This window comes from Oncorhynchus nerka, linkage group LG22 (assembly GCF_034236695.1).
Source record: "Oncorhynchus nerka isolate Pitt River linkage group LG22, Oner_Uvic_2.0, whole genome shotgun sequence".
NCBI lineage: Eukaryota > Metazoa > Chordata > Actinopteri > Salmoniformes > Salmonidae > Oncorhynchus > Oncorhynchus nerka.
Window position 1 is genome coordinate 79,727,131 of NC_088417.1, and position 27,435 is coordinate 79,754,565.

The window sequence follows — 27,435 nt, forward strand, 5'->3', positions numbered from 1 at the left end:
CCGAACGGTTGCAATATCAAATCCCCACTGCTGTTCTGCCCCTGAACAAGGCAGTTAACCTACTGTTCCTAGGCTGTCATTGAAAATAAGAATTTGTTATTAACTGACTTGCCTAGTTAAATAAAGTTTTTTGTTTTTAAATAAACAACTATGTCAATAGTATTTGTGCTGTGTATATACAACAAACACAGGATGTCGCTGTTGACCATGAACATTATTTCTAGGAGGAATAATACTGGACTATTCTTGTGAATACTAAAAAAGGAATGGAGTTGAAACCAGTCGTGTGTTTTGGGATGAGAGAAAAATGCTTGTGCGTCCTGGATTACTTGGGTTGTATAAACACGGATTAGCAGAGCTTGTATTATTTTCATTTTTCCCTTTTAGTATATTTTTGATAAGCGTTTAATTGTACAGCCATGGGCCTGTGTGACCACAGAAGACGTGTTGGGATACAATGTCTTCTGCTGCTTTGTTCGTGGGGATTGTGTTCCGGACAGTTCGTGTATTCAGTCTCAGAGGAGGTGGATAAAGGAACATTTGTTGGAAATATCGCCAAAGACCTAAATCTTAACGTGAGGGAACTAGAATCTAGAGAGATTCAGATAGTAACCGGATCCAAACGGAGGTATTTTGATATCGACGTGAAGACTGGCGTTCTTTTTGTCAGTGAGATAATTGACAGAGATGCCATCTGCCCCAACTCCATAACATGCTCCATAGATGTAGAAGCTATCATGAACCATCCCATGCGAATCCATCGGATTGAAGTAAACATTTTGGACATAAATGACAACGCGCCATCATTTCAAGAGCGCATTCACGTTATCAATATGACCGAATATGCCTCTCCAGGTGAAAGATTTCCATTACCACGTGCCGGTGATGCGGACGTTGGCAGTAAATCGATAAAAACCTACAACCTGAGCCCGAATGAATACTTTTCTCTGGATGTACAGAGCGATCAGCATAGTGTGACTGCTGAGTTAGTGCTGCAGAAAGCTTTAGACCGAGAGAAACAAGCTGTAATTAAGCTGATACTGATTGCTGTTGATGGAGGGAAACCTCCACGATCCGGGACTTTAGAGATAATAATTAATGTGATAGATGTGAACGACAACAGCCCGATTTTCACAAAATCTCTGTATAAAGTCCAAGTCTTAGAAAATGTTGCCATTGGAACTTTAGTTCTAATCATAAACGCAACAGACATAGACGAAGCTGCAAACGGTGAGATTGAATACTCCTTCATTAGTAACAGAGAAATGGATCTTCATAGGCTGTTTGCAGTCAATCAGCACACAGGTGAAATAACCATTAAAGGAAGGTTAGATCACGAGGAGAACCCTGCGTTTGAAATTCGTGTACAAGCAAAAGACAAGGGTAATCCACAAAGGAGTGCCCATTCAAAAGTCCTAATTGAAATACTTGATATCAATGATAATACACCCGAGATAGAAATAACATCACTGACCATTGCAGTCAAAGAAGATGCCGAGAAAGGAACAGCAGTGGCTTCATTGAGAATTGGAGACAAAGATGGGAGTAAAAATGGGCTCATCAAAGCATTTGTTATAGGAGATTTTCCTTTTAAATTACAGTCGTCCTATAAGAACTATTATTCTTTGGTGGTAGACGGGCCCCTAGACAGAAAGAGTGCCTCTCTTCATAACGTAACTATTAAAGCCATTGATGAAGGGACCCCACCTCTCTCCAGTACCAGTGTTATTACTGTACACATTTCTGATGTCAATGACAACGCCCCACTCTTTCCGGAGCCCATATTGAACTTTTATATAGAGGAGAACAGTCCAGTGGGGGTTCGTGTTGGCAGCGTGACAGCGAATGACCCGGATATCAATGAAAACTCTCAATTGACGTATACACTATCAAAAAACAAAACATACGCCCGTTTGTCAACATTTCTAAACTTAAATTCTCTAACTGGTGAAATATTCAGCTTACAGTCATTTAACTACGAAGAAGTGAAAACGTTCCAGTTCCAAGTTCAGGCCACAGATTCTGGTGTTCCTCCACTAAACAGCAACGTCACTGTCAACGTTTTTATCCTTGATGAGAATGACAACAGTCCTGTGATTCTCCCGCCCTATTCTGACCACGGCTCCGTTAATTCTGAGAACATTCCTTATTCTGCTGAAGCGGGATACTTTGTGGCCAAGATCAGGGCTGTAGACGCCGACTCTGGTTATAATGCGCTGCTTTCTTATCACATCTCTGAACCAAAGGGGACCAATCTATTCAGAATAGGAACCAACAACGGAGAAATACGGACTAAGAGACGCATGAGTGACAATGACCTAAAAACTCACCCGTTGGTCATTCTGGTGTCTGATAATGGAGAACCTTCCCTGTCTGCGACTGTGTCTATTGATGTTATGGTCGTTGAAAGTACAGATGACACGCAGACAACTTTCAGACAGCTGCCTGTAAAGGAGGAGAGTTTCTCAGATTTAAATCTGTATCTGCTCGTCGCCATTGTGTCAGTATCAGTGATATTTCTACTGAGCCTCATCAGTTTAATAGTTGTGAAATGTCACAGGACAGACAGCAGTTTCAGCAGGTACAGCGCCCCCATGATCACCACCCACCCCGACGGGAGCTGGTCTTACTCCAAATCTACTCAGCAGTATGACGTATGTTTCAGCTCTGACACACTGAAGAGTGACGTAGTAGTTTTCCCCACTCCGTTTTCATCTGCTGATGGGGAGCTGATCAGCATTAATGGCGGGGATACTTTTCAACGGACACGAACGCTTCCTAGTAGTGAGAAGGTAAGCCTTTTTCACTATTCACAATAAGTACTGGATCTGTTAGAATGAGGGTCTATTTAATTCATTCACTGCTTATGGATTTGTTTTTTATAAAAATGTTGTTGGATGATTATTGACAGTTACTTTGAGTACGGTTACATGCACACAATAGTACGATTATTGTGGATAGTCAGATTAATATAATAGTTCGATTAAAACTTTTACATTCTTTGCAAGAAGTACAATTTCCCTAATAATCTTTACAATCAGGCTACCTGATGGCACTCTGATGAATGCAGAAAATCCCCAATGAAAATATACGTTCTACCACATCGACCATGTTATTTTTGGGAAACATATTTAATTCGAAGTTCGACATAATGTTTGTATGTGGAAAAAAACAACTTCTAAGATGCGTACATTCAGTTGTTCCAAACTCACTTCACTCGCGATAAAGAGGGAGGCTCGCTCCGCTGGTGCTAGCACATGCGCAGATCAAACACACAGCTGGAAGGCGGATAAAGGTGTTTACATGTCCTAATAATTCGAAAGATTGCTTAGAAAACCAGATGTTTTAATCGGCGTATGCTTACTTCTATTTTGACCTTATGCTGATTACGATAAACAGAGTAACGTGTTTACATGACTATTGCATAATCTGCCTATTGGCACAATCCGTTTACTATCAAATGATTAGTGTGCATGTAAATGTAAGCCTATAAATTGTCGTCGATTGTGAAGTGATTCAGATTTCACATAACAGCTACTGCTGCTTCGTCATACATGGTGATAGTAGGGCTGTCAATAGCAGGGCTGTCAAACTCATTCCATGGAGGGCCTAGTGTCTGCGGTTTTAGTTTTTTCATTTCAATTTAGACCTAGGTGAAGGGAGTTCTCCAAATGAAATGAAATCAAATGTATTTATAAAGCTTTACATCGGCAGATGTTACAAAGTGCTTATACCTTTGTGGACAGTAGCATAATCACTGATGTATAGTGTAGGCCTATTTCAGCACCACCGGTGTGGATAGCAGCATCAGTTCTGAGGTATTCTATAGGTCTATTTTAGCACCACCAAGCTACAGCAAAACATCAATCAATCAATCAAATGTATTTATAAAGCCCTTTTTACATAAGCCTATGTCAGAAAGTGCTGTACAGAAACCGCAAACAGCAAACAGCAAGCAATGCAGATTTAGAAGCACAGGGGCTAGGAAAAACTCCCTAGAAAGCCCGGAACCTAGGATGAAACCTAGAAAGGAACCAGGCTCTGAGGGGTGGCCAGTCCTCTTCTGGCTGTGCCAGGTGGAGATTATAACAGAACATGGCCAAGATGTTCAAACATTCATAGATGACCAGCAGGGTCAGATAATGATAATCACAGTGGTTGTCGAGGGTGCAACAGGACAGCACCTCAGGAGTAAATGTCAGTTGGCTTTTCATAGCCGATCATTCAGAGTTAAAGACAGCAGGTGTGGTAGAGAGAGAGTCCAAAACAGCAGGTCCGGGACAAGGTAGTATTTCCAGTGAACAGGTCAGGCTTCCATAGCCGCAGGCAGAACAGTTGAACTGGAGCAGCAGCATGACCAGGACTGGGGACAGCAAGGAGTCATCTGGCCAGGTAGTCCTGATGCATGGTCCTAGGGCTCAGGTCCTCCAAGAGAAGAGAGAGCGAAAGAGAGAGAGAATGAGAAAGAGAAAGAGAGAGAAATAATTAGAGGGAGCATAGTTAAATTCACACAGGACACCGGATAAGACAGGAGAAATACTCCAGATATAACAGACTGACTATAGCCCCCCGACACATAAACTATTGAAGCATAAATACTGGAGGCTGAGACAGAAGGGGCCAGGAGACACTGTGGCACTGTCCTGACGATACCCACAGACAGGGCCAAACAGGCGGGATTTAACCCCACCCACTTTGCCTAAGCACAGCCTCCACACCACTAGAGGGATATCTCCAACCACCAACCTACTACCCTGAGACAAGGCAGAGTATTGCCCACGAAGATCTCCCCGACTGCACGAACCCGAGGGGGGCGCCAACGCCGGACAGGAATATCATGTCAGTGACTCAACCCACTCAAGTGACGCACCCCTCCTAGGGACTGCATGGAAGAGCACCAGTAAGCCAGTGACTCAGCCCCTGCAATAGGTTTAGAGGCAGAGAATCCCAGTGGAGAGAGGGGAACCGGCCAGGAAGAGAAACAAGGGAGATCCGTCGCTCCAGTGCCTTTCCGTTCACCTTCACCCTCCTGGGCCAGACTACACTCAATCATAGGACCTACTGAAGACATGAGTCTTCAATAAAGACTTAAAAGGTTGAGACCGAGTCTACGTCTCTCACATGGATAGGTTAACATTATGTTTCCGAATGACATCACCAAGAGGTCAAATATATTGTGAATACAATAGTGGTCCTAAAACGGAACCTTGAGGAACACCGAAATTTACAGTTGATTTTTGAAAAGACAAACCTTCCACAGAGACAAACTGATATCTTTCTGACAGATAAGATCTAAACCATGCCAGAACTTGTCCATGTAGACCAATTTGCGTTTCCAATCTCTCCAAAAGAATGTGGTGATCATGATATCAAAGCAGCACTAAGGTCTAGGAGCACGAGGACAGATGCAGAGCCTTGGTCCAGTATGCAGCTTGAAGGTTTAAAGGCCAAGACAATTTTCATCAATGTGTCAAGAGATATAGTATTAAAACACTTGAGTGTCTCCCTTAATCCGAGGTCCTGGCAGTGTTGTGCAAACTCAGGACAACAGAGCTTTGGAGACATATGCATATTTAAAGAGGAGTCCGTAATTTCCTTTCTAATGATCATGATCTTTTCGTCAAAGAAGTTCATGAATGTATCACTGCTGAAGTGAACGCCATCCTCTCTTGGGGAATGCTGCGTTTTAGTTAGCTTCGCGACAGAATCAAAGTAAATATTGGATTGTTCTTATTCTCCTCAATTAAGTTGTAAGAATAGGATGATCGAGCAGCAGCGAGGGCTCTTCGATACTGCACGGCATTATCTTTCCAAGCTAGTCGCAAGACTTCCAGTTTGGTGTAGTGCCATTTCCGTTCAAATGATCTGGAAGCTTGCTTCACGTCCAGCGTATTTTCCATATACCAGGGAGCTTGTTTCTTATGACAAATGTTTTTTGTTTTTAGGGTGCGACTGCATCTAGCGTTTTATGCAAGGTTACATAACCTTACACGTAAGAGTACAAAAATCATTTAACCACTTAACAGAGCTCTGTTAGGGGGTTAACCGATTTTTGTACTCTTACGTCCTTGGGTAGATGAAGGGAGTCTAGAAGGGCATCAAGGAATCTTTGTGTTGTCCGAGAATGTATAGCACAGCTTTTGATGATCATTGGTTGGGGTCTGAGCAGATTATTTGTTGCGATTGCAAACATAATAAAATTTAACATTAAAAAACATTAAGGGGGGACAAAACTAGGTCAAGAGTATGACTGTGGCAGTGAATAGGTCCGGAGACATGTTGGACAAAACCCATTGAGTCGAAGATGGCTCCGAAAGCCTTTTGGAGTGAGTCTGTGGACTTTTCCATGTGAATATTAGTCACCAAAAAGTAGAATATTATCTGCCATGACTACAAGGTCTGATGGGAATTCAGGGACCTCAGTGAGGAAAGTTGTATATGGCCTAGAAGGACTGTAAACAGTAGCTATAAAACATTATTGAGTAGGCTGCATTTCATGACTAGAAGCTCAAAAGACAAAAACGCAGTAATTTTTCTTTTTTTAAATTGAAATTTGCTATTGTAAATGTTAGCAACACCTCCACCTTAGAGAGTAATAGGATACGGCATGTGTCAAAATTGATTGATTGCTGACAGGTGTCAAAATTGATTGATTGCTGACCTTATGACCTGATGACATGTACTGAATATGTGCCCCCGCCCCGCCCCCCCTGTTCGTGTGGTCATGTGTTAGAGGGTGTTTGAACTTTTGGGGCCCATGCCCCCCTCCACCCCCCAGTTTTATCTCCCTTATGGTTGTTCATGTCACGAACCCAACGCCAAAAGCTTGGAGGATATTTTGGTAGAGGCTCCCGAATGTTTTAACGGATTTCTGTGTACAAGCGAGGGCCATATTTCGTACATATTCAACCCGGAGGAATCTACGGTCAAGGGACCTTGTTTCTAACACACACACACACCCACACACATTCCTTGTTTCTCACACACACCCACACACACCCACACACACACACACACACATATTCAGGTCTTAAAAATGGCTTGTTCTGGACATTTATAATGCTGAGGCCCCAGCGCTATCTATATCCCCAGACATTCCTGCTTCATAGATAACAACCATAAGGGAGATAAAACTGGGGGGTGGAGGGGGGCATGGGCCCCAAAAGTTCAAACACCCTCTAACACATGACCACACGAACAGGGGGGGGGGGCGGGGCGGGGGCACATATTCAGTACATGTCATCAGGTCATAAGGTCAGCAATCAATCAATTTTGACACCTGTCAGCAATCAATCAATTTTGACACATGCCGTATCCTATTACTCTCTCACCTTTGTGGAATGCGCGGGGGATATGGTCACTAGTGTAACTGTCACGTTCTGATCTTAGTTCTTTTGTTATGTATTTGTTTTAGTAATGTCAGGGCGTGAGTTGGGTGGGTTGTCTATGTTCCTTTTTCTATAATTTGGGATTTCTGTGTTTGGCCTGGTATGGTTCTCAATCAGAGGCAGCTGTCTATCGTTGTCCCTGATTGAGAACCATACTTAGGTATCCTGGTTTCACTTTTGAGTTGTGGGTGATTATTTTCCGTGTCAGTGTTTGTTTCCACACGGAACTGTTTCGGTTTTGTTTTTTCACGTTGTCGTTTATTGTTTTGTTCAGTGTTCTTATTAAAAACCAAGATGAACACTTACCACGCTGCGTATTGGTCCGATCTTTGCTCATAATCTTGATGTGATTGGCCTGACTGAAACATGGTTTAAGCCTGATGAATTTAAATGAGGCCTCATTTAAATTCATCAGGCTTAAACCATGTTTCAGTCAGGCCAATCACATCAAGATTATGATCAGTGATTAGTTCATTGACTATAACGACATTGGAAGTGAGGGATCTAACATTAAGTAGCCCTATTTTGAGATGTGAGATATCACAATCTCTTTCGAATAATGACAGAAATGGAGGTCTTTATTCCAGTGAGATTGCGAAGGCGAACACAGCCATGTTTAGTTTTGCCCAGCCTAGATCGAGGCACAGACACGGTCTCAATGGGGATAGCTGAGCTGACTACACTGACTATGCAAGTGGCTCCACTAAGCTGGCAGGGTGGCTAACAATCTGTTGCCTGGCCTGCACCCTAACTCATCGTGGGGCGAGAGGAGTTAGAGTCCTGTCTATGTTCATATATAAGATGAGAGCACCCATCCAGCTAGGATGGAGTCCGTCACTCCTCAGCAGGCCAGGCTTGGTCCTGTTTGTGGGTGAGTCCCAGAAAGAGGGCCAATTATCTACAAATTCTATTTTTTGGGAGGGGCTGAAAACAGTTTTCAACCAGCGATTGAGTTGTGAGACTCTGCTTTGGAGCTCATCACTCCCCCTAACTGGGAGGGGGCCAGATACAATTTCGTGACCTCTGACTGTTTCATCCTAACATCGTTGGTGCCGACGTGGATATCAATATCCCTAAACTCTCTACACTAGTTTTAGCCTTAGCCAGCACCATCTTCAGATTATCCTTAACGTCGGTAGCCCTGCCCCCTGGTAAACAGTGTATTATCGCTGGATGATTATTTTTAAATCTAATACTACGGATAATGGAGTCGCCAATGTCTATGGTGTTCAATTTGTCAGAGCTATTGGTGGGAGGCTTCGGCGTCTCAGACCCCGTAACGGGAGGAGGGGAGACCAAAGAAGACTCGGACTCTGACTCGGACTAGTTGCTTAATGGTGAGAACCGGTTGAAAGTTTGTCGGCTGAATGAGCGACACCGGTTGAACATTCCTACAGCATTTCCCTCCAGAAGTCATGAGAAAATTGTCCGGCTGCTGGGACTGTGCGAGGGGATTTATACTACTTTCTGTACTTAATGCTGGCACAAACGCTGTTTCATCCTTTCCTACACTTACATTACCTTTGCGTAACGATAGCTTCTAAAGCTGGGCTTGCAGCACGGCTATCCTCGCCTGGGCTGCCTCGCCATAAGGCGATGGTTCTCCTGTAAATTATGAGTACAGCGACTGCAGTTAGAGTCATAATGTTAATGTTACTGCTTAGCTTCGGCTGGTGGAGGTCCTGTAGAACCATGTCCAGATAAAGCGTCCGGAGTGAAAAAGTTGAATGAAAAACGTTGAACGAGGGAAAAATGTAAAATATAAAATGTCAATTAAAAAGTAAAAACCGTAAAGTTGGCAGGTAGCAAAGAAATGTTAGCAACAAACCGCACAGCAGCACATAAACAAGTCCACAAGTCTACATCAGCATTTTGCACTCTCCTAATTGACTGTTATTTGTCAAACATAGATCAACACAAACCTCAGCCTTTCCATTCTTACCACATTTATATAGGCTTTAAGATTATATTGAAGGTTATATTGCTTTACTGAACTTTCCTGAACTGAACTTTAATCAGGTTGGTTCCAGATGAATGGGAACATCGTCATAAACCAAGTTTCCATCCACAGTTTTTATGTGAGTAAGTTATAACATATACAACAAATTATGAAAGCTGTGATGGAAACATGAAGTTTCGGTACAGTTTTATAAATCCCAACAGATAATATGTTCGTTTGACATGGTGGGATGTTTTTCTGTCGGTAAAATGCATTATGCGAGAAATGTGTGCCTTTATGCGCAAATATTGATACCGTATAATAACCATCATATCTAAGTAATTTGGAGTCACGTTATTATATGGCGTGTGGTACTCCCACTACGATTTAGGAAACGATACAGTTTATTAGGCTACAGATGAAACTTCTTTCCAATAAATATTGAGGGTCTTATTCTGAGGATCAATGATTGACTGCGTTTGACAAATATAAATATTCTAGCTCTTATCCATAATAATCTCATAATATAGACTATACTGCACATCCTACCTGCACTGTAGGCTACCTGAGATCTGTTGGCCAGAGCACACCTGCCAAGACCAGAGTAGGCACATTTGCAATTTATCGCAGCGTTTTTTGTGACGAAACTATCGTTAGAGTTGAAAACGCCATGGAAACATATTAAACACGATATTTTTTTTTAGGTACATGAAAACTTCAGCGAAAAAGTACTTTTTGTTTGCACTACATCATCACGCACTGATTTTTATTAGCACAAAGTCCATTTGGGGGGAAAAACACCACTGTTGGGAAAATGCATATTTTCTTTATGTGGATTCTAGTATTCACATTAAAATAAAAAATTGGATGGAAACCTAGCTATATCCTCACTTTCCCATTGATCTCCAATGAGCTATTGTGTGTGTGAATAAATAGGTTTCCATCCAATTGGCAACAAATTTGAATGCGAATATTCTAAAATCTGCATAAAAACAATATGCACATTTCCCCACCAGAGATGTTTCCATCAAATTGACTTGTTGCCGATAAAAGGCCGTGCCTGATGAAGTAGTGGATATAAAAATTACTTTTGCGGTTAAACTCCTAAGTAAGGATAAAAAAATACAAGTTAAATGGTTTTGTAAACAAAATGTTTTGTGTCATATAGCGATTGTGCTCACACCGGTATTGGCACGTGAGCCTAAAGGTGTCTACATGCTTACCAGTGAAAACAGTTCGGAAGAGTTCGTGCATACATTATGACGACATTTGGTGAAGTTTTTGTTTGTTTTGGAATTCATTGAGGGATTTTTCGACTGTTCGGAACACAAAACATTTTCTGGAGGCATGTCCTTTCGGCGATGATTGGTCAACAGCAGGGATACTTCAATAAAGTCTTTGTAGTCATTCAACGAGAGACGACTCGTTTTCATGCACATTTTTTCCATTGAGAAATACTGCACCAAACATCTTAGTTCGAAAAATTTATGACAGATTTCTTGAGTTATCTCAGACTAATTTGGACTATTTTGGCTACCGTCTCAAAATTGACAAATCAATCAAATGTATTTATAAGGCCCTTCTTACATCAGCTGATGTCACAAAGTGCTGTACAGAAACCCGGCCTAAAACCCCAAACAGCTAGCAATGCAGGTGGAGAAGCACGGTACTACTGTTTTTTCCCCTAGTTTTTCAAGCAAAGGTCTTTTAATAAGGCACTTTGCGAGATCTCTCTTTCGGTTTGCCTAGCTGAGTCTGGCTAGGTGCCAGCCGAACTGAAGCCTGCTGAATCATTTAGCCAACGGCTCACACATATAGTGTGGGTATAGCCTATATGATACGATTATAATGGACAAAAGAGCGAGATAATTTGTATTTGTCAAATGGCAGCCAAGAATCAATCATCATGTCACCAGAATAAGACCCTTGATAGCATCACTTTCACCAGGATGTGAAGTTCATCATCATTTATTTCATCTGTACCCTAACAAACTGCATGGCCACTGTGGATGGGTCAGTCACAGATCTGCGGCCTATTTAATTCACAAGTCAACCTCCATATAATCATGTTAACCTTTATTTGCATGCTCTGTGTTTGGTCTGTGTCTGTGTTTGTCACAGCTTGTGTAGCCATCCTGTCATGGCCTCTCAGGGAACATATAGCTGTCATTCTAGACTGTGACAATGCATTCAACAATGTATACTGATCCAGTTAATTCAAACTTACATGTAAACTTCCCATTGGCATCAATGCATGATTTCAGCTTATACCATGGCATTGTTGAATACCCCTTTCTGATTGGCATGAAGGGCATTCTAGAGAGTGCATTATTTCCCTATAATTGCCTATACTCTATGCCACTGAGCTCAGCTCTGACTGTGTGTTGTGGTTCTCACTGAGGATAGGTAATGATAGCATGTTTCTGTAATGCCATCCCATGGGTCAGTTGTACATGAGTCCTTAACAGAGGACATGGATGACTCCAGCTGTAAGTGGGTCAGGCCTGTGGTTCCGCCTGGCCCATCTGGCAGAGAGAGATACATGGATTAGAGGGTCTTGGGTCTGCAAGCCGGAGCACTGGAGCAATCCCACTTGCATTATGTGTGGAAGGCTGCATTGAGAGCGATACTGCAGCCTCGCTCCCCAGAGAGACATGCCTGGGGTAGAGCCCTGCTCCTCTTTCTCTGTCTTTCTCTGTCTCCCTTTCTCTCTCTCTCTCTGTCTCTCTCTCTGTCTCCCCCTCTCTCTCATTTTTCTCTCTCTCCCTGTCTCTTTCCCTTTATTTTCTCTCTGTTTTCACATATTTCACAGTGTCTTCTATCACCATATAGAATCAGGATCTCATTAAAAGTGTTCTACCCTTTTTTTTCTCTAACTCTATGTAAGTACCTCTAGAGTCAGTCTTACACAGAGCCCACTTCTATGTTGGGTGACTGGGATGAGGATTATGATTAAGACATTTTTTCACTTGTTGACCTTACAGAGGAAGTATGTCTCACACAGAGATAACACCTCTCACAAAGTGGCTGTATATGTCAATATTTCACTTACTTTTTATCCCATCCTAGTTGAAATTGAGAGTGTATGGTACATTCTTATTGTGAGATTTGATTTCCCCAGTCCACTTCCTGAGCTGTTGTCTGATAGATTACATTTCCCTGGGAGTCATACTGCTGGTGCTCTGGGGCGCCACAGGGACAATTACCCATGCTATATTAACACTATTGTTCAGATAGCGTCCCCGAAAATTGTGAGTTTCTAAACTTTGTCTGTCTTTAGTTAGTAGTGCTGTAGGGCTGTCTCAGGAAGAGAGAAAATCAAGTCCCTGCAGTGCAGCAAAGACAGAGAGGAGAGGAGAGGAGAGGAGAGGAGAGGAGAGGAGAGGAGAGGAGAGGGAGAGGAGAGGAGAGGAGAGGAGAGGAGAGGAGAGGAGAGGGAATAGAAGAGACAGGATATCCTTTCATGCCTTCTGCTTTTGTTTGTACCTTAAGCGAGCCTGCTCCAAATGCCCAAGGGAATTCAGGAAGAATTTTACAATCATATTAATAGACTGATATATTTGGAAACATATGTGTTTAATTTATGCTGAGTACTGCTTTAAGGAGGGTGTGTAATGTGATATGCAGAGACACACACGCATTCTCACACACATGCACACACATTGGCTTGCAGGCTGTGTAGGATGCCTGCCAGTAATATTCCACTCTGTATTTCTCCACTGCACCACTGAAGCCAGATATAGGGCTATGCTGGGGGAAAGGTGTGGCTTCAGATACACACACTGTCACATGCAGGTCTCTCTCTGTCTTTTCTCATCTCCATCTTCTTGTATTGTGTCCTTTCCTACCCCATTCTCTTCCTATTTCCCTTTTTTCTCTCTCTTTTCGCCATCTCTCTCCTCTCCGTGCCACATCACCTGTGTGTTGCTTGGATAGATGAATCACAAATGTCAACTCTTCTATCGGTCATGCATCTCTTTATGTATTATTCAGCATGGCCAGTGGGGAGGCAGCAGCATCCCTCTTACAAAAATGGTAATCCGTAGCCATCTATCTACCGTTATACAACCATCATTAGTCCACCCTCATCCATTAGTCTGCTCACATCCAAAGGTCATGGGTCAGACCCAAAGGCATAACATCATTACAGATCAGTACGAGAGAGAGAGAGTAAGAGAGAGAGTGTGTGTGTGAGAGAGAGAGAGAGAGAGAGAGAGAGAGAGTGACTGACTGACTGACTGACTGAAAGATTGATGGATAGATAGGATGAACACACACAGAGCTACACCTAAATATCCCTTTATCTGTACTATATCACTGCTGTAAGTATGTGATGTGTTTCTAGTCATGTCATTGTCTTCTAAGATGTACAATATGTTCTTTATTATGCATTTCTATAGCTGCAAGGCCCAGGTCATGATAATCTAGTGTTTCGATCAGTCAGTCTTTTGCATGGCTTGGCTGGTATGTTTCTTTGGAGGGCTGCAGGTGGCAGACCAAGCTAAGCCGAGCTGGGTGCATTGGTTGCTAGCAAGTTCACTGGCGCCCTCTGTCTGTGTAGTGGTGGTGATGGAAGGGGGAAGGATGGGAGTTGTCTCTGGAAGTGTCTTTAGAAGGCTCCAATTTTGGATGTCTTACTCAGCCAAGAGATCTATCCATTAGAACTCCTCAGTGCTTGAAATTGTTTGTAGAGTTCTACCTTTTGTACATGTCACTGATCCCCCACAATCTCTGTGTGATGGGATGTTCTCTTTACCATGTTATGCATCAGCAGAGACACAGACAAAGATAAACACTCACTCAAGGCATTCTGGTTTATATTACTATGTCATAATAAATCCAGTTGACCTTGGAGGTCATGTATATGATGCACATTTCTGAAATGAAACAGCTACATTCATCTGCTGCCACATTCTGTGCAAGTCAGGATTTATCTCCTTGTATAATGTCCACTACCAGCTAGTTTTGTATGAGTAAGTTACTGTTCAGGTTATTGTACAAAAACAAACCAATCTCTCATGAGTACATGTGTAGTTGTTGGTTAAATGTAATATTCATTGTCACATGCTTGACGTAGATATACAGTACCAGTCTGGTCACACCTACTCATTCCAGGTTTGTCCTTTATTTTTGACTATTTTCTACATTGTAGAATAATAGTGAAGACATCAAAACTCTGAAATAACACATGGAATCATGTAGTAAACAAAAAAGTGTTAAACAAATCAAAACATTTGTTATACTTGAGATTCTTCAAAGTAGCCACCCCTTGCCTTGATGACAGCTTTGCACACTCTTGGCATTCTCTCAACCAGCTTCATGAGGTAGTCACCTGGAATGCATTTCAATTAACAGGTGCATTGTTAAAATTTAATTTGTGGAATTTATTTCCTTCTTAATAAGTTTGAGCCAGTCAGTTCTAGGGGTGGTATACAGAATATAGCCCTATTTAGTTAAATACGAAGTCCATATTATTGCAAGAACAGCTCAAATAAGCAAAGAGAAACGACAGTCCATCATTTCTTCAGTCAATCCGGAAATGTTCAAAAAGTTTCTTCATGTCCAGTTGCAAAAACCATCAAGCGCTATGATGAAACTGGCTCTCATGAGGACCGCCACAGGAAAGGAAGACCCAGAGTTACCTCTTCTGCAGAGGATATGTTCATTAGAGTTAACTGCACCTCAGATTGCAGCCCAAATTTAAAAGCTTCACAGAATTCAAGTAACAGACACATCCCAACATTAACTGTTCAGAGGAGACTGTGTGAATTAGGCCTTCATGGTCGAATTGTAGCAAAGAAACCATAACTTAAGGACACCAATATGACGATGAGACTTGCTTAGGTCAAGGAACACAAGCAATGGACATTAGACCGGTGGAAATCTGTCCTTTGGTCTGATTAATCAAAATGTGAGATTTTTGGATCCAACTGCTGTGTCTTTGTGAGATGCAGAGTAGGTGAACGGAAGGTCTCTGCATGTGTGGTTCCCACCGTGAAGCATGGAGGTGGTGTGATGGTGTGGGGGTGCTTTGCTGGTGACACTGTCACTGATTTATTTAGAATTCAAAGCACACTTAACCAGCATGCCTACCACACCATTCTGCAGCGACACACCATTCCATCTGGTTTGCACTTTTTATTTAATTTTTTATTTAACCTTTATTTAACTAGGCAAGTCAGTTAAGAACAAATTCTTATTTACAATGACGGCCTACCCCAATTGTGTGCCGCCATATGGGTCTCCCAATCACGGGGGCTTGTGATACAGCCTGGAATCGAACCAGGGTTTGTAATGATGCCTCTACCACTGAGATGAAGTGGCTTAGACCGCTGCGCCACTCGGGAGCCCTTAGGTGGACTTTCATTGGTTTTTCAACAGGATAATGACCCAAAACACACCTCCAGGAAGTGTAAGGGCTATTTGACCAAGAAGGAGAGTGATGGAGTGCTGCATCAGATGACCTGGCCTCCACAATCACCCAACCTCAACCCAATTGAGATGGTTTGGGATGAGTTTGACCGCAGAGTGAAGGAAATGCAGCCAACAAGTGCTCAGCATATGTGGGAACTCCCTCAGGACTGTTGGAAAAGCATTCCTGGTGAAGCTGGTTGAGAGAATGCCAAGAGTGTGCAAAGCTGTCATCAATGCAAAGGGTGGCTACTTTGAAGAATCTCACATATAAAATATATTTAGATTTGTTTAACACTTTTTTGGTTACTTCATGATTCCATATGTGTTATTTCATAGTTTTGATGACTTCACTATTATTCTATAATGTAGAAAATAGTACAAATAAAGAAAAACCCTGGAATGAGTAGGTGTATCCAAACTTTTGACTGGTTCTGTATAATAGCACATACTTAGGAACTAATATACCTGAATTGCTCCTCTGATAGCTAGATATATTGAGGTGTTCGGATAGACAGGGCAGAATTCAGCAGGCACTGTGAAATGTGCACTATGTTGGAACCTCATACAATACTGCAGTGAGTAATGGACACTAGAGGGCACCCAATGTCAGATCTAGTCTGTGATCACACCCTTCAGCTGCAGGCTGCGGCAGTGTCCAGTCTCGGCTTGAGAACAAGAGAGGGGGAGAGAGAGCTGGATAAATAACTGGAACAAGTGGGAGAATGGAGTTTGATAAAGGGAGAGATAGAGAGAGATCGAGAGAGAGAGTTTGTCTTGAGTGGTCCGTGTAGCTGTCGTGCCTGTATCTGGTTGTGTGTCCTCAGTTGCTCTTGCTGGGGGTGTTGTTCTGCTGTGGTGGGGGCTGTCTGTCTGCTCTTGCTGAGGGCGCTGTTCTGCTGTGGTGGAGGCTATCTGTCTGGTCTAGTTGAGGGTGCTATTCTTCAGTGATGGGGGCTGTCTGTCTGCTGTTGATGAGGGCGCTGTTCTGGTGTGGTGGGGGCTGTCTGTCTGCCGTTGGTGCGGGCGCTGTTCTGCTGTGGTGGGGGCTGTCTGTCTGCCGTTGGTGAGGGTGCTGTTCTGCTGTGGTGGGGGCTGTCTGTCTGCTGTTGGTGAGGGCGCTGTTCTGCTGTGGTGGGGGCTGTTTGTCTGCCGTTGGTGAGGGTGCTGTTCTGCTGTGGTGGGGGCCGTCTGTCTGCCGTTGATGAGATGGAGTGCATGTCTGAACTCTGGTGTCTCGACCGCTTTGGGTGTGAGTTCAGATCCCAAAAAGAATGTACCACTTTCTGGAGTTCATAGGTCATCATTATCTTGTGTCAACATGAAGGGGAATGGAGCGAAGCCATAAGCCTTTAATCCACTTAGACAGACCCCAACCCCCCATCTCACTGTCCTGTGTCCTCCCCTGTTCATCTCGCTCTATCTATATGTATCTAGTTGAAATTCAAATAAGCTTTATTGACAGGAGAGGTACCATCCAATGTTGCAAAAAGCCATTTATAGTACACAGAAATAACACATAAGACATTGCACAAGTAATCAAAATACCACACAGAATAAAATAATGGACTGGAAATGGATGTTCATTCCCAACTCTATGCTCGCTCTCTCTCTCTGTCTCTCTCGTTATTTCATTCTCACTCGAAGAAGTATTTATATTTTCAATTTGTGTTTGCACAGAATCATTTTGAATTTTCTGAGAGGCACAGTTCTGGGACGCAAAGACAACCCCCTGACAGTTTTGCATTAACTTTTTGTATGTTGTGTTTTGGAATTTGCTATTTTTATAGAACAGGAGAAATGTACCTATCTCTTTTACTCACACTTCCGAGATCTCTTTCACACACTGTATCTACAGTATATGTGTACTCTTTATTGTGTTTCTGTCTTTCCATCTTTCTATGTCACTCTCTTCACCTCTCACTATACAGTATCTCTCTTCCTGTCTGTGTCAGATATCTTCCTGGTCTTGTTGATGAAAAGCAGACCCAGGTCATTAGAACAGTGTCACTTAGTGTTCCTGTGAAATGTGCTCTGGACCTGTCGTTCTTGACTCACTTGGAAGGGTTGTGTTTTATATACACAGTGAGGATGATATATCTCAATCAGAGTCTACAACAGGAAATGGCTCTTATTTACAACATGGACAACAGATGGGGCAGCTGCCTGACAAGCTCCTTAAAAGAGACAATTAGATCGACAAGATTTAAGACATGAGCCAGAAGAGGTACTTTTCCCTGCTGCAGGAGCCAGGTGGAAGGATTGTGCTGCTGTGTGTGTAATTGATAGGATTGTGCTGCTGTGTGTGTAATTGATAGGATTGTGCTGCTGTGTGTGTAATTGATAGGATTGTGCTGCTGTGTGTGTAATTGATAGGATTGTGCTGCTGTGTGTGTAATTGATAGGATTGTGTTGTTTTTCAGGCTGTGATAACCAGTCCCTCCAGCTGAAAGACTAAATGTCATTTTGTTTTCTAATCTCATGTCAACAGATGAAAATCAGGATATAAAACCAGGAGATGACTTATTCATTACATTATTTAGTTACTGCTACCCTTATTTGTTAGTGTAAAGTTGGGAAATTATGCAAACTGTCTAAGTAGAACCATTCCAGATGTCATTTTCCCTTTGGTTCTTCAGTATCCAACACCATGACATGACATGATTGATAAAGGTTTATTGCTGGTGTGCATCAACAGAATCTCTAGAATAGATTGGCTACGTTAGATATGTCTAGGTGACCTTTCCACCCAGTATTCCTTTGCGAGTCCAGCTCAGAGTTGTTGTTTCCTCTTCTTGTGATGGGGTCAGGGTGTCTTGGTCAGCCAGAGTCGTTAGGATGTGGGTTACCCATTGCATGAGGCGAGGACTGCGGATATGGGCTGGCTGCTCAGTGCATCAGTGACCTGTAGTCCGCTGCTTACTGCAGGAATAATTCACCCAGATCCCAAGATCCCCTGATTCGCTCGGAATCATCTGTCCTCACAATGACACATAGCCTTGCTTGGGTTTAGACTTACAAGTCCATGGACCTGTGTTGGAGATAATGGGCTTTTCGGTAATGAGTCAGAGGCGTTCTCTCTTTCTCTCAAACACACACACACACACACACACACACACACACACACACACACACACACACACACACACACACACACACACACACACACACACACGTCGCAACATCAAAAGTAAACAAACAGTACCTTTCACATTTGAGTTTACCTTATAAGCTCATAGAGTGTGTAACACAAGCAAATCATTCCATTAGATATAGCTAAAGCTATTGACACACTGACTTCACTGCTCTCGGTACAAAATGTATTGAGCATCATTAACTTTGGTACTCAAGTTGTGATTTAATGCGTCACCTGAATTTATTTCACTGAAGTCAGCGCCCCAAACAAAGTGTTTCTCTGCAAATACATGACATTGGCAACACACTATCATCTTGAAGTCTTGTGCCCTCCTGCTTTAACCACAGAAAGAAGCTTCTTCCTTTTCTGTAGGAAACCACTTGGCCTACAGATGTAGGATCTTAATTTGATCACCCTGTTCCAGGTGAATTGCAGGAAAACAACTTGTAGTGTATTTGAAGTTTAAAAAGGCTTCTGAAGTTTGTAATTTTCACTTTGTAATGTCAAACTTGATTTTCCCTTACAAAAAAATTATCAACCCCAACAAAAATGTACATGAATTATAATCCACATAATAATTCACATTTCCTGTTGCTGCAGGATTATATTCCGGCTGTAAAAAACTGGCTCAAATTAAGATGCTACATCTGTATTTGTTTTCTTGGATGGTAAAGGTTAATTAATTATATGTTAATTATATGCTGGAGCAGGTTTGTATTGGCGATTTAGCAACTTCAAGATATTACTAGTCCAAAACTGACAGTATATGACTGACTTTGTGTTAACTTGCTCAATGAGAAAGTAAACTACTGCATTAAAATCCATAACATTACAGTGAATTCTGCCTGTGCCATAAAACATGTATGCCTACAGATGTTATAGACAGATGTTTTAAGGTATCTGCCCAGTAATAGGCCTACCACATGTTCCCCATTCGCCAACTCTTGAGCACGGGACTCAATTGTCACTCTGAATAGACAGTAGTTTCAGAGTGACAGATTCATGTACTCTAATTTTGTTGATGGATGCACAGAGAGCGTGCCTGGGGCATGCTGGCCAATATGGTCTGCACCGTCTCGTGTAAATCTGTTAACATTTTGACAATGATGAGGATGATTATAATAATGTTGATGATGATGATGAAGATGAGGATTATTATTGTGATGATGATGTGGAAAGTGATGGTGATGATAGTTAGGATGATGGTGGAGAAAATAAGCGGGTTCCGCGTGCACAGTGGTGATACAGAGAGGGAATGAGACGTTGGGTTTATTGGGGACACCACGGGCATTTTAGATGGGATTATTTGAGTTGACACTGAAGTCTAGCACAGACAGCGATCCCGGTGTTAGAGGTTGTGGATGTAAGGGCGATGCCAGTGATCTGCATCGTTATATGCCTTTCCCAAATGTGGAGGTGCAGGGTGCGCTATAGCAGAGGACATAGCTATTAGAGCTGCTTTAGGGGAAGCCGCCATGCAGCGGTTCAGGTTCAAACAAATCAGGGCAATGACAGTCCCCAAAACGTGCCACGTTTGAGAACGGCTACCTGTTGTAAAATTTGACTGCAGGGTTTTGCGTCGCAGCATGAGGCAGGCTAATTGCAAATTTGATATCATGATTAAAAAAAGACTAGAGAATAATTGGTGGGACAACCCAAATTAACAATTTAATTTTAAACCATACAGCTGTGCTGGTTTTCCATATCCATTTAAACGAGTGATGTATTGCAGTGGTGACTCAAATTATCATGTGCACAGACACGGTAAATGGCCATACATTAAACCAATCTAAAGCGGTGGATTTGTATTCAGTTCTGTTATTGTTCTTAATTAAGGTACTGATATGTGAAATGGAGCCAACCGTCTTTGAGCACACGGACCCTCCCCCGCTGCTCTGCACCGACACCATCACATTGAGCACTGGAGGTAGAAAGAGAGACACAGGGAGAAATTGATGGGGACGCGGGGGAGGTTGCACCAGTGGGGAAGGAGAAGAAGAGAAAGAGAAAGAGAAAGATAGAGAGAGAGAGAGAGACCGTTGCGCGCGAGAGCGAGATACGCAGCACCAGTGGCAGGGAAACACACCCGTCAGCCGCGCGCTGAGGGGAGAAAAAATACATCACGGACAAAGACAACATGGATGCGTTGGAGAAGTATCCATTCAAACAGATAACGGAATGGATGTGCCGTTCCTCCTGCACTTAACGGGGTACCAATGATCTTATTTTAATGCGGTGGTGGGAGGCGAGGTACTGCAAGCTAAAAAGGCGGAAAGCTGTATTTAATCCGTCTGCGGATCCCATGAGCTTGCAATGGCTTTTACGAGGATATGTAACTGTATAGGAAACAATGTGGCTCTTTCTTTTGTTGTATTTTTCTTATTTTGTGGCCTTTCACTTGGACAACTACGGTACTCCATTCCCGAGGAATTAGAAAATGGAGCGGCGGTGGGGGATCTTGTGCAGGATTTGGGGTTGGATATCCGAAAGCTCTCAAATCGAAAGATAAAGGTAACCTCCACCACTGGAAAACGGTATGTGGATGTCAATCCCAAAAATGGAAAATTAATTGTCACTGAAAGAATCGACAGAGAGACGTTGTGTGATTTAAGCAGCACCTGTCTTATACATTTAGAGGTGCTTGTTGAAAACCCATCCGAGGTGCACAATGTTGAGGTGGAGATTGTGGATGCTAATGACAATGCGCCGAAGTTCCCTAGAGATGAGTATCAATTGGAAATGACAGAATCGGCTTTACCAGGGTCTCGTTTCCCCATTGAGAATGCCCTGGATCCGGACGTGGGATCCAACTCCGTTCGTCTATATCGACTCAGCCCAAACGAACACTTCGCGCTGGATTCCAACAAACCCTCCATCAACAGCAAGCACATTGAGCTCGTGCTTAAAAAGCCCCTTGACCGCGAGCTGGCGCCTTACCACCAATTAATTCTGACTGCTGCTGATGGCGGAACACAAGCAAAAACCGGTTCAGCTAAAATTAATGTGCGAGTCCTGGACACCAATGACAATGTCCCTGTATTTGACAGCTCAGTGTACAAAGTAAAATTGTTAGAAAACTCACCAACAGACACACTGGTCATCAAATTGAATGCCACAGACCTTGACGAGGGTACCAATGGTGAGGTGTATTATTCTTTCAGCAGCTACACATCTGAGAGAGTCAGACAGATGTTCAGCATGGACAGCAACACGGGAGAGATCAGAGTGAGGAGCAATGTGGACTATGAAGAGACCAACTCTTATGAGATGTATATCCAGGCCATGGATAAAGGCCCTGGTGCTGTGGCAGCCCACTGTAAGGTGGTGGTGGAGGTGGTGGATGTGAATGACAACGTCCCAGAGATAGTCCTGTCTTCTCTCTCCAGCCCAGTGAGGGAGGATGCCCGGGCTGACACCGTGGTGGCCCTGATCAGTGTCACAGACCGGGACTCTGGTGCTAACAAACAGGTGAGCCTAGAAATACCCCTGGGCCTCCCCTTCAAGATCAAGTCCTTTAGAAACTACTACACCCTGGTCACCTCCGCCTTCCTGGACCGTGAAACCACCGCTGCCTACAATGTCACCCTCAGCGCCACTGACGCCGGCACCCCACCCCTCTCCTCCCAAAAGACCATACAGGTGGATGTGGCTGATGTGAATGACAACCCGCCACGCTTCGAGCAGACCTCCTACACGGTCTATGTGACGGAGAACAACGCCCCCGGGGCCTCGCTGTGCACTGTGAAGGCCCAGGACTCAGATGTCAACGAGAACGGACGCATCACCTACACTGTCCTCAATGACAACAACCACGGGATCCCTGTCACCTCTTACGTCTCTGTGAAGGCCGAAACGGGAGAGGCCTACGCCCTGCGCGCCTTTGACTATGAGTCACTCAGGGAGTTCCACTTCCAGGTCAAAGCTCAGGACGGGGGCATTCCACCCCTCAGCCGGGTGGCCACTGTCTACATCTATATCATGGACCAGAACGACCACGTGCCTGAGATCGTCAATCCCCCAGGCAACGGTACGCGCTCCACAGAGACAGTCCTGAAGAACGCTGAGGCTGGCGCCCTGGTGACCAAGGTGGTGGCGTACGACGCAGATACAGGTCCCAATGCCTGGCTGATCTATGTGTTGGATCAGTGCACAGACTTGGAACTGTTCAAGGTGCATGAACACACGGGGGAGATCCGCACCACACGCAGGGTCTTGGAGGACAACTCCACCTCCTTCAGCATGACGGTGCTGGTAAGGGACCACGGCCAGCCGCCTCTCTCCTCCACTGCCACTGTCAATGTGGCTGTCATGGAGGTGCCACCCAAGGTGGCCCCTGACCCTAAGAGGGTCATCCGGCCCCACAGCACCCTGCTCTTTTCTAATTTGACCCTCTATCTGATCGTCGCTCTGAGCGCCACCACCTTTGTGTTCCTGGTAACTGTGGTGGTGCTGGCCATCGTGCGCTGCCATGCCTACTGCACCCAGCCTGGTTCTTGCTCCCCCTGCTGCGTATCCCAAAAGACCCCCCCTGACGGCGGGAGCAGCAGTATAGTAGGTGGTGGTGGGGGACAACCAAATAACAATGTGGCGCTGCGGAGAGACCTCAAGGTGGAGCCTCACTACATTGAGGTGCGTGGGAATGGCTCTATGACCAAGACCTACTGCTACAAGACCTGTCTGACGGCCACCTCAGGCAGCGACACCTTCATGTTCTACAACACAGGCCGGCCCATTAGCGGCACCTGGGGTTCTGAGCGCTTCTTCACAGGAGGTAGTGGGTTTGTACGGAGACTAAGCATGCCCGACGCTTCACTGCAAGTCTGCCCAGAGGTGCGTCATATTTTTCCTCTTCTTTTAAGCCAAATGACTAACAGGTCATACATGGCATAACAGAAGTATTGCCTCACAATCTGCCACCTCTCCAGATTACATACTAGGCCAGGGGTGTCAAGCATACAGCCTGCTGGTGGTTTGAGTACAGAAATGATTTAAAAACGATATGCTTTTCTCAATATACTTTAAAATGACTAAAACCAAATTGAAAGTGTGTAGAAATGATAATGGACCTACATTTATAATGTTTCTTGACTGTGTCCAGCTCACTAATAATCACAGAAATTAAAGGTAGAAAGTATAAAAAATGTAAAAAACAAAGGATAGAGGGCTGTCTTTTGCAAATTTCGATGGTGAGGAAAAATGTAACATTTTCAGAGTGGCTCTCTGGACCATGTTGAAGACCTATTGCGATTCCCAGGGCAGAATGAGTTTGACACCTCTGTACTAGGCTTTATATGTATTGGCTATGTTGGTGCTGGTTGTCTTTAGATGAGTGTTGTAGCATGCTAGCTGAAGTCGTTCATTGTCATATTGTTTGCTTTGTTGTCATATTCTTTTTATTTGCCAGTACATCTTGAGACTGCGTCAGATATGACATGTTTCTTTGTGTGTGTGTGTGTGTGTGTGTCTCTTAACTCCTCTCTCTAGTTGCACAGTGTAGCTACTTCCTCCACCCAGCTCAGCACTCACACTGTGTCAGTGTAAGATTGGAAGACTTTCTGGAGTCCTGCTGTATTTTTGATGATTCAGGGATTTGTTATTCACTTTGATGTTGTCATCACATATTCAGTCAGTGCAGGTCATTTTGACTCTACCACTGGCTCATTCTCTATCCAAGTGTGTTTGACTTCATCACATCTCACAGTGCATGTGTGTGCCTGTGATTTCTCCAGTTTAAATGTGGCTGCACAGTGTGTGTGTGTGTGTGTGTGTGTGTCTGTGTGTGTGTGTGTGTGTGTCTGTGTGTGTGTGTGTGTGTGTGTGTGTGTCTTTGTGTCTTCTTTTTCTTTAGTCACGACAACGTACGTGTTAAATTGCAGTAACTGAAAGATCCTCTCAAAACTTTACTCCTGTGTTCCTTCCTCTCCAGTCTGCCACATTGACTCCTCACTCAGAGTTCTCTCTAGCAGTCTTTCCTGCTGTCTCTCCTCTCTAGAACATATTCTACTGCAGCACTATGCTGCCGTAGGAAAGTGTTGGCATTCATGGTCGAGCATGGCTTAGGAGCCAAGGCTGTGAGTACTACAGGAAAGGAAAAATAAACATTCATGGTCGAGCATGGCTTAGGAGCCAAGGCTGTGAGTACTACAGGAAAGGAAAAATAAACAGCCCTGCATATGTTTACCACAACAGGGCTGGAATGTTATGTATTGCAGCAGCACTCATGATAAACATGTTCTCTAACGAGGTACCACTAGTTGAGTTTTCGTTTAACCTCAGTAAAACTCCCAATAGGGGTGCTTCATTACAGACTAGAGCTCAAGGAATTAACGTTCCTGGAGAGTGTGCAAATGGCTGTATTCAGCAGCTATGTCTTTTGAGATCCATGAGCTCTCTGCTTACATTAGCCATCTTTTAAGGTTGATTTGTTGTATTTTTGTCTCTGTTTAATTGGCGGGAACTCATGTTTACTCTAACGAGCAGAGATCTGGGTTGTGTCCTCTAATGGGCTGGCTGTCATACGATCTGATGCTCTGCTGTTTCAGCGCTCCACTCTCTGCATTGGATAGATTGATGGTCAAAACATTGTCAGAATGTAGTTCGGAGGCAAGATGGGGTTGATTGGAATGTTTTGGGGTTTAGGTTGTGGTTGTGGATGGGTCAAGATGGAGCAACGAGCAGAGGCAGCATCTGGCCAAGATAAGAATGGTGGTGGAAATGAAATTAACCTCCAGCCCCACAAATTAGATTCACTCAGAGAGGTTGTGTCTCAGAGCAGGAGATACTCCCTTCAGAATGAAACTAATTAAATAACATTATGTACCCTCTTTATCTGGGGCACCTACTGAAGCCTAAACAGGTATGAGTCTTAAACTACTACAGTACTCACCCCTACCCACAGATCTGATGTCTAGGGCTCTGATGATGTCAGTGGTTATGATTTGTGTTTTCAAGATATGCATATTGAAATCTCTGAAGCTCCATTCTTCATGCAATGTGTAAACCTTGTGGAAAACAAACTACATTAATTGAAAAAACACACATCCACATGGAGCAGCCTTCTGGAGGAAAACATCAATGAACTTGAGTAATGTGTGACTGCCCTAGGAGAGCCGCCCTTTACCTCTTAACCCCAGCCCAACATGAGCAGGGATGGAGGATGTGGTTGGCCTGGTGATAGAGGGGCTCGTCCTGATTGGATTAGCTCAAAGCCCAGCTGCAGTGTGACTGATGAGGCAGTAATTTAAAAGGGCTGCCTGGAGCTCTGAGCTCACGGGACTCAAGCAAACTTCATCAGCAAACACACACACACACACACACACACACACACACACACACACACACACACACACACACACACACACACACACACACACACACACACACACACACACACACACACATCCTCTCACAGAATAACTCTCACACACAACACACACACACACACACACACACACACACACACACACACACACACACACACACACACACACACACACACACACACACACACACACACACACACACATCCTCTCACAGAAGAACTCTCACACACAAACACACACACACACACACACACACACACACACACACACACACACACACACACACACACACACACACACACACACACACACACACACACATCCTCTCACAGAAGAACTCTCACACACACAGGTATTCCAAGAATGTATCAGTGTCTCTCAAAGTCATTGCTTTGGTAAAGGGCATGTGTGTGTGTATCTGATGGTAGTGGCACACTGTCTTCCTGAACTGCAGTGTTCCAATCAGGATGCAGAGCTGGGATGTGCATCATGATTAATTAATGAGACCATATCTGCCCCCCCCTCTCTCTCTCTCTCTCAGCCGAAGGCCCCAAATGCTGACTGGCAATACTCCACTTCTCTGAGGACAGGGATGCAGAGGTAAGCACTTTACTCTTGTAAATTCTACCCTCCTTAAAAAGATTCCTAAGCCCCTTACCACTTTTAGCTCTTAGAATTACAGTATATTACAGTATACTGGGAGGCAGCCACTCTGACTACTGCACTCTACAGAAGCACCTGCCTGCAGACAGCCTAACATGACCACAGACAGGTCTCAGATCAGATTAGCACCAGCCTCCATAACCACTAGTGGCTCCTCAACATGTGTCTGACCCCACTCAGCCCCCTGTTGCCCTGTTTGGGCCAGCTGTGCCCTGGCTGTCCTGTCAGCCACCCCAGAGGGGTACACACACAGACAGTGGGGCAGAGCCATGCTGTTCCAGCCAGGCCCCAGTAGCTCTGCTCCTCTGCTCTGCCATAGTGTATATAGGTCATCTACATTCGAGCACCACTCTTCCCAGATACACAGTCTTTCAGAAGGAACCGTGAAGGACAAATGAGCTGATGAACTGACTGAGAGCTTTCTCAGCCTCAGATCATCACACACACACACACAAATGCATGCACGCACACACACACACACAAACACTATAAAGGGCTGCAGACCGTTTCGTTATTTACATGAATGTGTTAATCAGTAGCCCCTGGCGGTTGGGGGGGTGTGTATGCTCTCTTGGG

The 27,435-nt window shown here is 43.9% G+C and overlaps 1 protein-coding gene across 7 annotated transcripts in view; it reads left to right on the forward strand.

The window, feature by feature from the left end:
- Positions 1-27,435, forward strand: part of LOC115105790 (protocadherin alpha-C2-like) — a 64,346-nt gene that overhangs the window by 19,057 nt on the left and 17,854 nt on the right. For 5 of the 7 annotated variants that reach the window (XM_065007440.1, XM_065007436.1, XM_065007438.1 and 2 more), the window contains exon 2: positions 26,738-26,796. In XM_065007440.1, the coding sequence (XP_064863512.1) occupies positions 26,738-26,796 (59 nt within the window). Of the gene's footprint in view, positions 1-277; positions 2,793-20,828; positions 23,705-26,737; positions 26,797-27,435 lie in introns of those variants that run through there. The other 2 variants (XM_065007437.1, XM_029628179.2) reach the window with 2 other exon arrangements.